At 47.1% G+C, this 14,693-nt stretch overlaps 1 long non-coding RNA gene and 3 gene segments (V, D, J or C); 1 reads left to right on the top strand and 3 right to left on the bottom strand.

Annotated features, from left to right (window-relative positions):
• Positions 1–812: 812 nt before the first annotated feature.
• On the bottom strand, positions 813–1,548 carry LOC120381172. The segment is given in 2 exon segments: positions 813–1,155; positions 1,459–1,548. Coding segments are annotated over 2 exon segments (336 nt in total).
• A 2,483-nt stretch (positions 1,549–4,031) lies between these two features.
• Positions 4,032–5,561, bottom strand: LOC120380698. The segment is given in 2 exon segments: positions 4,032–4,351; positions 4,602–5,561. Coding segments are annotated over 2 exon segments (366 nt in total).
• An 867-nt stretch (positions 5,562–6,428) lies between these two features.
• Positions 6,429–8,645, top strand: LOC120381173. The gene is made up of 3 exons (XR_005587956.1): positions 6,429–6,548; positions 7,295–7,529; positions 7,996–8,645. It is a non-coding gene; the product is annotated as an uncharacterized LOC120381173 (long non-coding RNA).
• A 4,763-nt stretch (positions 8,646–13,408) lies between these two features.
• Positions 13,409–14,068, bottom strand: LOC120380697. The segment is given in 2 exon segments: positions 13,409–13,728; positions 13,953–14,068. Coding segments are annotated over 2 exon segments (369 nt in total).
• Between the last annotated feature and the right edge of the window lie 625 nt (positions 14,069–14,693).

Here is a 14,693-nt window from a genome sequence, read left to right as displayed (position 1 = left end):
ACACAGTATTCAGAGAAAATATTAAGAACATTCCCACTTCATCACAACAGGTGCAACAAAATATAATACTGTATATTGAAGTAGGCAAGTGCTGCTTCTGACTTTCCACTTTTAATTGACCCTCGTAATCTTGTGGCACTGATGCGATGTAGCTTCATTTTATATCGGCTTACAGGGCGGGAGCGGGGGGGCACCACCATTTTGGGCCCCACCAAAAATTATACAAACCTGCCACCTATGTGTATGTGTGTGGTTGTATGTGAAAATTCTTATGTGACTATGTATGTCTGTGCAAGTGTCTGTGTTTGTATGTGTGTGAGAGAGAGGTTGTATGAGAGAATGCTTGTGCGAGTGTGTCCTGTGTGTGGCTGTATGTGAGAATGTCTGTGTGCATGTTACCAGTCTGACAGTGTCTGACCTCAACAACAGGGAAAATCACATGGGAATTACTGAGGTACCGGATTGTCTCCCCAGAGAATGCTTCCCCATCTGCTAGTGTTGTGGGGCAAGAAAGCTATTTTTTTTATATAAAACCACCAGATCCAGGCAATTGGGGAAGGCGAAAAGGTGAAAATGTCTATAATTTTCCAGCTGATTCTTCAAGTTTCTTCCTTAAATTACTGACCCCTCTTCTCTTCTCTCCCCTTTATTCTGTTCACATCGCTCCTGTTCCGGTCCGTTCCCGTGTGTTCTCTTCTGTTCCATTCTATTCTTATAGCCTCTCGCCGACTCTGGTCTACTTTCCTTTCTTCTCTCTGTGCTCATATCCGCTGTTCTATTCTAACTTCTGCTTGTCTCCTCCCTCGTGTCCGTGTGCCCTGCCCCCACCCAGGGTTTTGTGACGGGCTGCCTGTGCTCACCTGGCACTGTGCTCCAGCGCGCACAGATACACAGCAGAGTCTTCCAGGCGGCTGCTGTTCAGGTACAAGAAGCTGCTTTTGGTTTTGGTGTCCAGGCTCATGGTGAAATTCTCTCGGGTGTCTCTGCGGCTAGAGGACAGGAGCGCCAGGAACCGCGGCTGGCCCCCCTGGGGCTGGCGGTACCAATGCACGCTGTCCTCGCTGCCCGTGTAGGAGCAGTTGAGCTGGATGGGTTCTCCTTCGTGGGCAGCGGCCTGGGACGGCTCCTGGGTCACCGTGTATTGGGCCAACGCACCTGGGGGGAGGAGGTTGGTTTTAGTCCAGGTTTTCTTGCTCAGCAGTGACAGGAAAATACATGCACCTCTGTGCAGACAAAGGAGAAAAGAAGCGAACGAAAATCCACCTTTCCCTCTGTACTGTCTGCCTGTCCATCCATCCACCCTTCCCTCTGCCCATCCTCCCCTCTGCACTGTCCATCTGTCTACCCATGGGCGCCCATCCCCGTGGTATCGGAGCGCCTTTCTTTCAGAAAAGCCATTCCCCAACAGCCTGGAAATCCCAACCCGTGGTGCCCTGCTCAGAGCAGAGCCTCGAATACCTGGAGCCAGCACCAGCAGCAAAGCGGCCAGGCTCATTGTCAGGGACTCAGCCGCAGAATGAAGTGGTTGCAGCTGAACCTGGATGAGGTGAAGCTGTGACACCGCTCAGCCTCCAGGGGTGGCCTTCAGGCTGGAAGGAACTCGGTACATTTACCCTGTTCAAGTGGGTGGGGGAGGGAAAGGGTTTTCCTTCTGAGAGCACTGGGCCTGGTCCTCCACTGGTGCAGATTAATTGGGTTCCATCAGAGTCAGTGGGCCGGTTCCCCAGCCGGAGCAAATTGGCCACAGTTCCACGGGAGACCATGGGCAGAGCCGTAGCTGATGTAAATCAGTGGAGCCGCATTTTAATCCAGGGCAGCTGGTCCGGTTTCTACCGGTTAAGGCGCTGTCCCTATAATTCATGGGTTTCCCTCTCTGTTGTGCTCTCCTGGGTTAAGCAATATTTATGTAGCGGGCGCACACCGATATCAAGGAAGCAAAAAGATGGTTATAAGCCACTGGCCGAAGTGGGTAACACGGCGATGCGCCAGCCTGTCTCACTAGCAGGCACAGAAAATTGTATCAGGGATTTAAAAAAATAAAAAGATGAGGGGAAGCGAATGAAAACAGGATTTCAATGAATCGCGGATTGATGCAGCTGAAGGTGGTTGGAGTGGAATGGCCGCTAGGGGGCAGCAGAGGGTGAGGAATATGGGGCGTGGCCTGGTTTTACCCTCAGGTGTATCCCAGCAGAGAATGGCTCGGCCGATCCATTGGCTCTGGCGTCCCATCTCCAGAACAGGCTGGTGCCGCACTGTGATTACTCCAGCAGGGGCCTCCCTAGGCAGCGTGACAGGTGCTTTAAAAACAGATCGCCACAGAGGCTCCCTGCCCCTAAGACATTGCCTGTGCAGCAGGGAAAGGCAGACAAGGGGATGGGAGGGAAACATGCACAGAGAGTAGAAAGGACTTGCCCAAGTTCATATAGCAGCTCAGTGGCAGAGACGAGCAGTCACCCTTAGACTGTAGGTTCTCTAGGGAAGAGACTGGGCTGGGGAGGGGGGGCTGTACTTCTACACCCCCTAGGTCAGGGGTAGGGTTTAGCGTTGTGGTGATTGTACCATTCGCATTTTGGTTACAGTCTTGGGTAAGGGTTATGTATGGGGTTAGGTTTACAGTTCAATGGGAACTGAGTGTTTAGTTTCCTGAGACCTCTTTGAAATCCCAGCCCAGTTCCCTAGCAGAACTATCCAAATGCTGAGAATAAAACACGTCTCCATAGTATCTTCTATCTTTACCGACCAAGTTTCAAACTCCCAGCTACTGCCGCTTCATCAGACAAATATAAAATTCACGTCTGTAAGGGCAGCTACAACTCTGGAAAATTAATTAGAAACCGACGGAGAGGAAGAGGGAGGAGTTTTGGGGAGGGGAACTCTCCGCAGATCCAGGAAACACAGTGGGTTCAGGTCAGCCTGCAGCTGAGATATTGGTGTTCTTAACGGGAGAGGGATGGGCTTGTGGACAAGGGTCTGCTCTGGGATTCAGAGACCAGCTCTGCCACAGACTCTGTGTGTGTGTGTGACGATGTGTAATCCTCCTCCTCTATGCCTCAGTTTCCCTAGCTGTAAAATAGGGAGGATTTTTTCTAACTCATGGAGGGACTGTTGAGATTTTTTGACGCACCCAGGTTTCAGTGGGATGGGGCATGAATATGTTTACAGGCAATAACGTCTGGGATTATCACAACAAATGTAATGGGATGAGGCACCCAACTCCATTAACCTCCTTTGAAATTCCCAGCCACAACTCCTGAAAGAATTTTTTTAAATCATTTTCGTCTTTCCTCTGCTGCCTTTGCCGACAGCCTGAGTGAAACCCAAGGCACCGCGTGGAAGGGTTTCCAATGACAACCTGTGTTTATATTTCCAACCAGCAGATGGCGGTGCTTTGTCATGACTTTACCACGTACCACGTGATTTTAGAGCTCACGGTTCTTGGGGAAAGTGTCTTGCAATTAAATAGTTTCCAAACAAATCTACCCAAAATGCAAATGTCTCTACAACAGGAGCATTGATTTGACTCTGGGAGAGTTGGTAACTGCAGCTTTACCCCACCACTCAAAACCGGGTATTTCGAATTATTTCCCCAGTATTTTAACACGCGTATTTAACCCCCATTTCAACATAAATGAGCAATTTAACGGTTCATTGTCCATGTGTAAAGGGATGTTTTCATTCGCATTTCATCTCAATTTGCATTTTCAACAATGTCACGTCATCTACATTTGTACTTACCTTTAACCCTTGTTTTACTACAAATGCTTTTCCCCCACGCAGCACAGAACAGGTCATCTCGTCAGCTAAGAAAATAGGTATTAATAGTTTCCTAATTAAAGATCAGGCCCATAATATTATCCAAGGATTGTGTTTAAATTAGCTCTTTACAGAAACCTGTAACTGTTAGGAGGAGATGTATTTTAAGCAGCGTCAGTACTCAGGCTGTTTCAAGGCGCTGCTGCCCGTTTTAATGCCTGTACCATCCCCTGCAGCAGGGCTGGGAGGTTTTTGTACAGCTCTGCTGTGAGGCTCTGTCACTGTGCCCGCTGCAGGGCGCAGAGATACACCGCTGTGTCCGCCAGCTCCAGGGCTGTGATGTTCAGAACTGTGGAGGTGTCGTTCGCCTGCGAAGAAAACCTCTCCTGGGCGAAATCTGCAGTATCACTGAACGTGCTTCCTTTTGCTCCTCTCAGGAGGATGTACTGCGGGGCTCGGTTCGGGTACTGGCGGTACCAGTAGAGATAGACACCAGCAGTGTAGCTAATTTCATAAGAACAGCCGAGGGTCACGGTATCGCCTTGTGATCTGGACACCTCGGGTTCATTGGACCGGATCGAGTCACCCAGCACCGCACCTGCAACGAGACACTCACGTTCAAGGACAGCCAGGTGCGTGGGCAGGTCTAGGCTGTGAATTTTAAAATAGCCCAAGGGGTTTATCCGCCTGATTTCGAACAAATTAAGGTTAGCGCAAAAATTAAGGTTAAAGCTAGCAGGGGCGTTCAGATCTGGGTCAGGGTTGGATCTGGATTCGGATTCTGGGTAGAACGGGAGTTGGGAGCCGAATTCCATGACGCTTCTTCAAAAAACCCAGAGCCCGGTTACCTAGTAGGTTAAAGATCCAAAGGTGGAGAATGAAACGCGTCTCCATGGTGCTCAGACAGCTGGAGCCCGGACAAGCTGAGAGGTCGCTGCGAGAAGAATTTAAAGGCAACTTCTCGGAAGGACTGGGAGAGGTTAGTGCGAGACCGGCCTAGCAGAAGAGGGAGGGATTCGGGAAATGCGTAACAGACACAGGAAACCGGCTGGGTTCTGCAACTGAAGCGCAGGTGAGAACTCGTGGGACAAATTCCTTCCTCTGCATTTCCTGGAAGGTCGGTTTCTGGCTTTCTGTCGTTTTTTCTGATTCATTTTCCTTTTTATTGTCCTTCTTGTTGCTACGTGGTGAGAAGTGAATTAAATACATTGTGGGACGTCTTAAAAGCTCTGTGTTGTGTGTGCCGGTTTTGTGGGGGTTGGTGTCTTTCTGTTTGTCTCTATGTTTGTGTTTGCACGTGCGTGTGTGTCTGCATGCTTGTGTGTGTTGTGTCTTTGTGTATCTGTCCCATTGGCCCCATGCTGGTTTACTCCAGCTAGGGGAATCCAGCCCCAGTGGAAGTACAGCTGACTGAGACCTGTGGTGGACCTGGCCCAGCTGACTCCATCTGCCACACAGTGATTCACCGCAGCTGAGGAGCAGACCCAGAGTGGGTAAACTGACATTAATCTGGGGTAACACAACGGTGAATTAGGCCCAGAGGGCTTCAAAAGTGTCAGGTCGTGTGGTTTATACCAGCCCCATCATCTGGTTTAACCATCTGTCTGGGCCTGGGGATGCTACTCTGCAGTTGTGTTTTTCATGGTGAGAAAGCCCAGGGGGTGGGTTTTTGTACAGGGCTCCCTATTAAACGCCTCACAGTGTCTTCCCACAGAGCACAGAAATACATCGCCGAGTCCGTCGGCTCTAGCTCTTTAATGGTTAAAGTGAAGAATTTTGAGGATTTCCTGAATTCTGCAGAAAATCGTTTCCCGGCTCCGTTCTGGTCAGTGTTACTCTGAGATATTCGGAAGAGGAAATCCATTGTCCCTGATCGTTGCTGTCTGTACCAAAATAAGTAATAATACTGGTACCCAGTGGAGAAAGTACACTCCAGGGTGACAGTCTGACCCCCCCAACTTTGCCAGCTGCCCTTGTGTTTGCGTGACACTGCCTTGTCCCTGGCTGGAACCTGCAGGGAAGGAAAGAGAAAAAGTTCACCCTAATTAAGTATGTAAAACTATCGCACATCTACAGACATTGTCGTGTGAGGAGAACAGAAGCCTTTTAGGACTCACGGCCTCCCAGAAATGGGATGATTGTTTTTACGCATCTTGTACAAAGAGAATGTCGCAGGCACAGACTGAGGGGTGGGTTTGCCCCACGCTCTAGGTAAGGCAGCAGTGAAGTTGGGAATGGAACCTCGGAGTCCTGAGTCCTAATCGTCCATGCTCTACCCACTACAGCATGATCCCCACTCAGGGCTGGCCATTGGACCCAGGAGTCCTGATGCTCAGGAGTCTAACTGCTCTCAACCACTAGACTCTCCTCCTCTCCCAGAAGTGGAACTAGAAATCAGGAGGCCAGACCCTCTCCTTTAACCCTCTAGACCCCTGCTCTCCTCTCTGAGCTGTGAGCAGAACCCAGTCATCCTGGCTTCTAATTCCACCCCCTGCTCAAACCCATTAGGTAACAGAAGTTCTATCATTCGTTTCCCCTTTTAGCGGACACTTACTCAAAGATAGAAATGCTGTTGCTGTCCAAAGCAGGATTTCTGGCGCCTTCATGTTTAAATATATTGTTTCTAGATCTTCAGGGGCTCAAGCCACCACGATGATGGGTGAATACAGGAACCTGGATAGAATAGAATCTTATGGTGAAGTTTCTCACAGAATCAAATGAGAGAGATTAAATCTGTGGCAAGACCATTTCGTCCTCTCGTATAGACCCCAGTTGAAGGCTGTTTCCCTCACCAGGTAACAGCTAATACCCTCCGGTAGCGTTTACCCTGCCCGCTGGTGCTTTGGCTTGTTCCTGTCACGTGGCACCTTTCTGGCCTCCAGATCACTTTAGCAGCTCAGTAGGAGCAACTTAGTTCTGTCTCATCTTCGGAAACGGGAGCTCAGCAAGAAACACAGGGTCGAGCGGCTTTTACTTTTTTTCAAAGGCTAAAAGACACGCACACACACACACACACGCACGCACACACACACACACACGCGGATTCCATTGCCACAGATCTGGCCAGGACCCTTCCTGCTCACAGCCCAGAGAAAATTGTGCGCGGGGTTCTTTCTCCAGAGTGAGGCAAAGTTAAGCTCGTTGATTCACGGCGTGGGGATCTGGGCCATTGACGCCAATGACCCTAGGGTTATTTACAGCATCTGGGGTCGGGCCCATTGAATTCAACGGGGCAACCTTGATTTGCACCAGCTGATACTTTGCCCCATTTACGCTACTGGAGCGAGGTCTGATTCCTACCTGCTGGGGTCTGGCCCCAAAAGCAGACGGAGCTATTCATGGGAATTGCGGTGTGACAGGTACTGACATCTGGCTCATGAGGTTCTGGGTATTTGGAGGAGGTGGGGGGATGGTTCATGGAAAAGGGTAACATTTCCACACAGTTAGTGCCCCTGCGGTTTCAGTCACACCCTGCATCGTTTGATTCAAACCCCTGCTTGTGGCTTGCGGTGTCTCTTTACACCGATTTCTATCTGCGCAGGTTTTGTCTCCGAGTCAAGAGAAAACTGAGCTCTGGATTTTGTAAAAGCCCCTCTATTAACCCACCCGCCGTGGTAACCTAAGGCCCTCTCAGCTATAGCTCAGAAACACATCGCCGAATCGCTCAGTTCTAACTCTGCCATTCTCAGACCCACGTATTTCTCGGCTCGCCTGAAGTCCAGTGAGAACCGGCTCCCAGCCCCGTTGTGCTCGCTCCCGACAGACCTTCGGAAGAGGTACTTCGTCTGGCCGCTGCTGTCCTGTTTGTACCAGTGTATGTCATAACCTGCATCTTCAGTCGTGAAAGTTCAGCCCAGTGTGACAGAGTCACTTTGTACCCCGGTCAGCTGTCCTTGTCTCTGGGTGACACTGTTCTTCTCGTTACTTAGTCCTGCAAAAACAGTAGATGCAAATTGACTATAAAAAATTAGCACAGCTGTGTCTGCTGTCAGCTGAGCATCCCAGAAGGGTTCCAATAGATGTGACCTACCTGTCCCCACACACCCTATCTATCTATCCCCATCCACCCCGTTATCTATCTATCTATCCCCACACACACATTCTCTAGCTAGCTAGGTCGTTGTCCCCACAAACTCCCTCTATCTACTATCCGCATATACCCTCTCTATTTATTTGTCCTTCCCCGCTCTGCAAGACATATCTATTTGCTTATCTCTGTATTTTTTTCTCATTTATTTCCAGCTGAGATCTTCAAAGCCGACTAAGAGAAGCAGATCAGATGTCTGAAAATGGATGGGAACTGGCTGCCCAAATCCGATAGGCAGCTCTGTTAATCCCAGCCCGAATACAGAATGACATATGTTCTTTATAAAAGGAGAATGATTTTCTTCCCTAAATACCATGCGATATTCAATGTCACCGTTTAGGGAATTTCTTTTTCGCCCGGAACATGTTAACAGCAGGACCTATCTGGCCCTTACAAACACATTTCGACTTTCATACTTTTACATGTTCATAATGAACATCACAAAAATTGACCTCACCTGACAACAAAAGTAGACTGCAGAGCTGTACTCCTAGACACAGCATGCTGGCTACAGCTTCAAACTAACCTCGTGGTTACTCCGTGTCTGTAGCGAGCAAGAGAATATTTCTTCCGCTTCTGTTAATTTGTTTGTTGTTTCCTTTATTTATTTTAATGATTGTGCACGATGTAAAAATGAGCCCTGCTTTTTCTGTAAGCCCCTCTTCATTTCCTTCCCGCCTTGCGACGCTAAAGGTATCGTACTGTACATATCAACAAAATACAAAGTCAAAGGTTAAATATGCAGGTCTGGAGCGCCCTCTAGTAGATATTGACAGCAACCAATAAAAACTATTAGAGACCACCCAGGAGGGGGAAATTCGCATGGAATTTCAGGTGCGATGTTTCTCCAGAGGAGAGTTTTTGGAAACCGGTAATTATTCATTATTATTTTCTGAGCTGTAAAAATAAAATAAGGAAGGCGATACCTTAGCACATGTTTCAAAACAACTTCTTACTATGCCCAGTCATTATTCAAATTTCCCCTAGCCTGCAAACTTCAGACTTGCAGGAAAACTCTGTGTTTGTTGTTGTTGGCTGGCGATTGGGCCTGGGATATTCAAAAGGGCCCAAGAGAGTTGAATTTCACTGGCATTTTCAAAGGAAACTGGGTGCTTAACTCTCTTGAAAATCCTAACCATAATTACAAGTAGCTCATTAAGGGATTCAGTGTTAGGAGAAATACTGATATGAGGAGTAGGTATTTTTAACCTACAGCCAGGTATTGCTACTCTAGCAGCAGCTGCTGCTGCCCTCCCCTCTCCCATCTCTCAGCTGTGCCGCGGAAGGGAGGGGCGGGGGGAATAACTAGCTTCTCTGTTTGTAAGGAAGGTTTGAGAGGTCTGTGATTAGGCCAGGAGCCTAGGATTTGGGAATCTAGTCCCTCCTCTACCAAACACTATCTCTGTGACCTTGGATGGATGACTTGTTAATTCTCTGCACTTGAAGACCTCATCCCTAAAATGGAGACCGTGACCCTGCCCTATATGACAGAAGTGTTGTGAAAATTAAATAAATTCAAGGCTGTGAGGAGCTCAGGTAATGGGGCCCATAAAAGAAACTTAGATAGAAGTTATGGGCTTCTAGTAAATTTTTCAAAAGTACCTAAGTGAGGTAGGTCACTAAGTCCCATTTTCAAAAGAGCCTTTTGAAAATGTTCTTCTTAATGCAGGGAATTATGGGATGATGTTCTATGCCATGCAGGAGTCAAACAGATAATAATGCAGCTTCCTCCCGGTTTTTTAAATATGTCAATCTATTACATCAGTCCCTGTTCATTTTTAATGGGAATCTGGTGTTCAAAACCCAAAATCAGTTTAAAATACTGAGTCCAAGTATTTCCTAGCACACAGTTGGGAAAATTGATGGCCATGGTGATGGCACCTAGATCAGGGTTTCTCAAAATGGCGGCCAGTAAGTCCCTCGGCCCGCACCACTTCCAACAGCTCCCATTGGCCCAGAGCAGCGATCTGTGGCCAGTGGGAGCTGTGATCAGCTGGACCTGCAGACGGGGCAGGTAAACACTCTGGCCCAGCCCGCCCGGGGCTTTCCTACACAAGCAGCGAGTCCTGTTTGAGAAACCCTGTTTTAAGCATTTTAAACTAAGATCCCTGACATAGCGAAGCTCTTAAACATGTTTAACTTTAAGGAATGTTTGTACTCATTCATTTTAACAAGAGTGAAGCAAGTTCCTATGTGTTTTCCTGGATTGGGCCCTTCGAGTCTAGGAGCATTTATAGTAGTAAACAAGATATGAAGCAACGTATCAAGTGATAGCAGGAAGAAATATGATTGAAAGTGAAAATACAATTGCATACTGTGGAACTCTTTGACAGAGGATGTTGTGAAATCCAAGACTAGAAGAGGGAGAATAATTTATTTTCTGGTGGCATTTCTCATGGATGGTGTTCTTCTAGAGAGTCAATATATGCAGCCTTTAGCTGTTCTATGAAAGCCATTGCAGAGCTAAGGGGCTTGGATGAAATTGACAATGTAGCACTTTTAAAAACATTCTTCTTACCATATTTTCCATGTATCTTTCAAAACCTGCCTGCTGTAAAATCTTCAATGGAACACCAGTGCTTAACTCCCTTGGGCCCCCTTGTGAATCCTAAGCTATATTTCTAAGCAAAGAAGGATGGTCGAGTGGGTCACAGATCTGGGCAACTGCACCTATATTCCCCCTCCATGTTCCAGGCACACTTCTCAGGCTTCTGGCTCCACAGCTGTCACCTCTGGTGGGCAAAGAAAAATCTCTCTCTCTCTCTCCCCTAACCAGGGTATTTCCAGGCTGAACAGACCCCTGTCTATGCTGTGATATCCTCTGTTAGACAGACTGCCGAAAAAGGCCAGCACCTCTCCTTTGCATTCTCTTGGAAGGTAATTGACCATAGTCTTAAATTACGATGCAGCCTTTTTACTCAGCAAGCATATTTTATTCTTAAGGTAAAAGCATTACAGGGGGAATAATAAAACTGGAAGGGACCTCGAGAGCTCATCAAGTCCAGTCCTCTGCCCTCATGGCAGGACCAGCACCATCTAGAGCATCCCTGACAGGTGTTGGTCTAACCTGCTCCAATGATCGAGATTTCACAACCTCACTAGGCAATTTATTCCAGTGCCTAACCACCCTGACAGTTAGTAAGTTTTTCCAACCTAAACCTCCCTTGCTGCAATTTAAGCCCATTGCTTCTTGTACTATCATCAGAGGTTAAGGAGAATAATTTTTCTCCCTCCTCCTTGTAACAACCTTTAAGGTACTTGAAAACTGTAATGTCCCCTCTCAGTCCTGTCTTCTCCAGACTAAATAAACCCAATTCTCTCAATCTTCCTTCTTGGTCAGGTTTTCGAGACCTTTAATCATTTTTGTTGCTCTTTTCTGGAATTTCTCCAATTTGTCCACATCTTTTCTGAAATGTGGCACCCAGAACTGGACACAAGACTCTAGTTGAGGCCTAATCAGTGCGGAGTAGAGCAGAAGAATTACTTCTCGTGTCTTACTTACAACACTCCTGCTAATACATCCCAGAATGATGTTTGCTTTTTTCGCAACAGCGTTACACTGTGGTCTACTATGACCCCCAGATCCCTTTCTGCAGAATTCCTACCTAGGCAGTCATTACCCATTTTGTATGTGTGCAACTGATTGTTCCTTCCTAAGTGGAGTACTTTGCATTTCTCCTTATTGAATTTCATCCTATTTACCTCAGATCATTTCCCCAGTTTGTTCAGATCATTTTGAATTTTCATCCTATCCTCCAAAGCACTTGGCAACCCTTCCCAGCTTCATATCATCCACAGACTTTATAACTCTTCTCTCTATGCCATTATGTAAATCATTGATGAATATATTGAAAAGAGCCAGAGCCAGAACTGATCCCGTGGGACCCCACTCGTTATGCCTTTCCAGCCTGACTGTGAACCACTGATTACTATGCTCTGGGAACAGTTTTCCAACCAGTTTTGCACCAACCTTATAGTAGCTCCATCTAGGTTGCATTTCTCTAGTTTCTTAATGAGAAGATCATGGGAGACTGTATTAAAAGCCTTACTAAAGTCTAGACACTAAAGTCTAGACACATCTACCACTTCCCCCATATCCACAAGGCTTGTTACCCTGTCAAAGAAAGCTATCAGATTGGTCTGACATGATTTGTTCTTGACAAATCCATGCTGACTGTTACTTATCACCTTGTTATCTTCTAGATGTTTCCAAATTGATTCCTTAATTATTTGTTCCATTATCTTTCTGGGTACAGAAGTTAAGCTAAATGGTCTGTAATTCCCTGGGTTGTCCTTATTTCCCATTTTATAGATGGGCACTAGATTTGCCCTTTTCCAGTCTTCTGGAATCTCCCCTGTCTTCCATGACTTTTCAAACGTACTAGCTAAAGGCTCAGCTATCTCCTCAGTCAGTTCCTTGAGGATGCATTTCAGCAGGCCCTGGTGACTTGAAGACACTTAAGTTGTCCAAGAATTTTTTTTAAAAGGGCCCTGAGTCAGTTTAAACTCAGGCTGTTTATTAAAAAAAATCCATTCTCTGGGTGGTGGCCTGCACAGGATCCAGCTTGAATCAGTACATGCAAGTCTCTCTAGGAGTTGGTGCCTACTGGGATGTGTTAGAAGCAGAAGGAATTTTCCTCATCCACCCCCCACCCCATTGTTCTCGGGTCCTGGGGGAGCTGTGGTCTCCCTCCCCCATGGAATTGCATACAACCCCTGGCTCACAGTGATGCATACGTTTAATACAGGAAGCTCCCCAGAAATGCAGGAAATTGCCATCTCTCACTGAGTGCACTAGAGTGGGATGTTGGAGATCTGGGTTAAGTTCCCTGTTCTACCACAGATTTCCCATTTTACATTGGACAAGTCATTTAGGGTCAGACTTTCCAAGACTTTTGGGCACCTAAAGATACAAACAGGTTCCTAGTTCGATTTTAAAAGGTGCCTAACACCCATTGACTCAGTCTCCCTTTTAAACATACTTTGCCACAATTAGTTCAGTGTGAGGATCACAATGGCTAGGGGCAGGGTCTGCTTCTCCATGAGGGCTTATAATTTTCTTCCAGGGTTCTCTTCTTCGGGTCTCTTTCAAGCTTAATCCAAGCTGGGAGATATTTTAACTTTCTCACTCCTTTGGCACAGACAGTTTGCCAAAGTGGGCTTTTCCAGCATTTCCCCTCCTTACCTGTTCTTTGCTTCTGGTAAGTGAGAGATCTGCTGACAACTCTTCTCTGTAAAACAGAGTGGCCTCCCCTGCCCCCAGTGAAGGGTTCTATTACTTAGTAGGAGGATGTGTAGAACCCTCCAGTCCATGGTGCCAGGTGCTGTACAAATACAAAACAAAAGTGTCCCTGCCCCCAAGATCTCACAATCTGAGTATAAGACAAGGACAACAGGAGGAGACAGACGCAGGGGAGAGTGGGGCCCCATTGTACTAGGTCCCAGGCTATGCAACCTATTAATGCCACCTCTGCCTCAAAGAGTTTGAAGAGGAGAGAGAAAAGATACAGGGGACAATCTAATGTGAAGGAAGGGAGGGGTTTTGCACAGCTCTGGGATGAGGCTCTGTCACTGTGCCCTCTGCAGGGCGCAGTAATACACCGCTGTGTACGCCAGCTCCAGGGCTGTGACAGTCACAACTGTAGAGGTATCATTAGCCTGGGGAGTAAATCTCTTCTTGGCAAACTCTGCAAAATCACGGACAGAGCTGTAGGACTTGGCACCTATTCGGAGAACGTACTGTGGGCCTTGGCCAGGAAACTGTCGGTACCAGTAGAGATAGACATCAGAATAGCTGGTATTGTAAGAACAGCTGAGTGTCACATTGTCCCCTGCTCCTGCAGACACTTCGGGTTTGTTGGACTGGATCGAGTCACCCAGCACAGCACCTGCAACAAGAAATATACCAGTTCTGTACAGTCAGAGTGTCCAACCTAAACACACAGAGAGATAGACAGACAGACAGACAGACAACGAGAAAAGGAAGAGTACTGCAGAGGAAAAGGCAGGCGGGGGGCGGGAGCGGATAGTTAAAAGCAATGGCTCCTATTTTAGGGAGAAACTATTTAGCAACGGGACGGGCTGCCTGAACAAAACCAAAAATCACAATTACCTGGGCACAGAGTAACGATAAAAAAGCTCAGCATCAAACTCGTGCTCATGGTTTGAGCAAAGCGGATCCTGGTTTGAGAGTCACAAAGGGGCAGTGAAAACACAACAGTGAAGCAACAGAACCATTGGCTAAATGTGTGAAAATGACCCAGATTCCTCCCGGAAAAGTCGAGGGGGCGGGGCGAATCTGACCCCAACGCCCAAACCCAGAGGAAATGAGGGGAGGAGAGTGGTGTTTGCTTATGATTCCTCTGTGAAACCGTCTGCTACCTGGCTCTTCTACCCACTCGAGTTTTCAAAAAGTTTTGTTTGTAGCTGTGACTATGCAATGGATATAATGTTTAGGTATGAAATTGAATTCTTTGCCTCATCGGGAAATCAGAGGGACTTACTTGCATAAGAAGCTGGTTAAACAGAGAGCCTGACGGACAGAGAGAGCTGGCTGGCTGGATGCTGATTTCAGTGGAACTGAAACGCTTTAACGCATCTAAGAACCCGGCCAGAGTTGCGGTGTTGGGACAGAAATCAGAACCTCGCTCAATGTATTCTACAGCATGTTTCCAGCTTCGGGAAATCCTGTTACGATTTTCCAGGATTTGTGGCGTGATTTCTTTTATTTAAAACAAATATTTTTATTTAAAGGTTGTAAATTAATGCATGTATTAATTCACATATATATAATTAAGATGATAACGCATCAGGCTTGGTCTGCACAGCATGGTGGATAAAACACTACCCAGGG

The sequence above is a fragment of the Mauremys reevesii genome, linkage group 13, assembly GCF_016161935.1.
Source record: "Mauremys reevesii isolate NIE-2019 linkage group 13, ASM1616193v1, whole genome shotgun sequence".
Classification (NCBI taxonomy): Eukaryota; Metazoa; Chordata; order Testudines; family Geoemydidae; genus Mauremys; species Mauremys reevesii.
The sequence above is the reverse complement of the archived record's forward strand: the minus strand, read 5'-3'. Positions and strand labels throughout refer to the sequence as shown.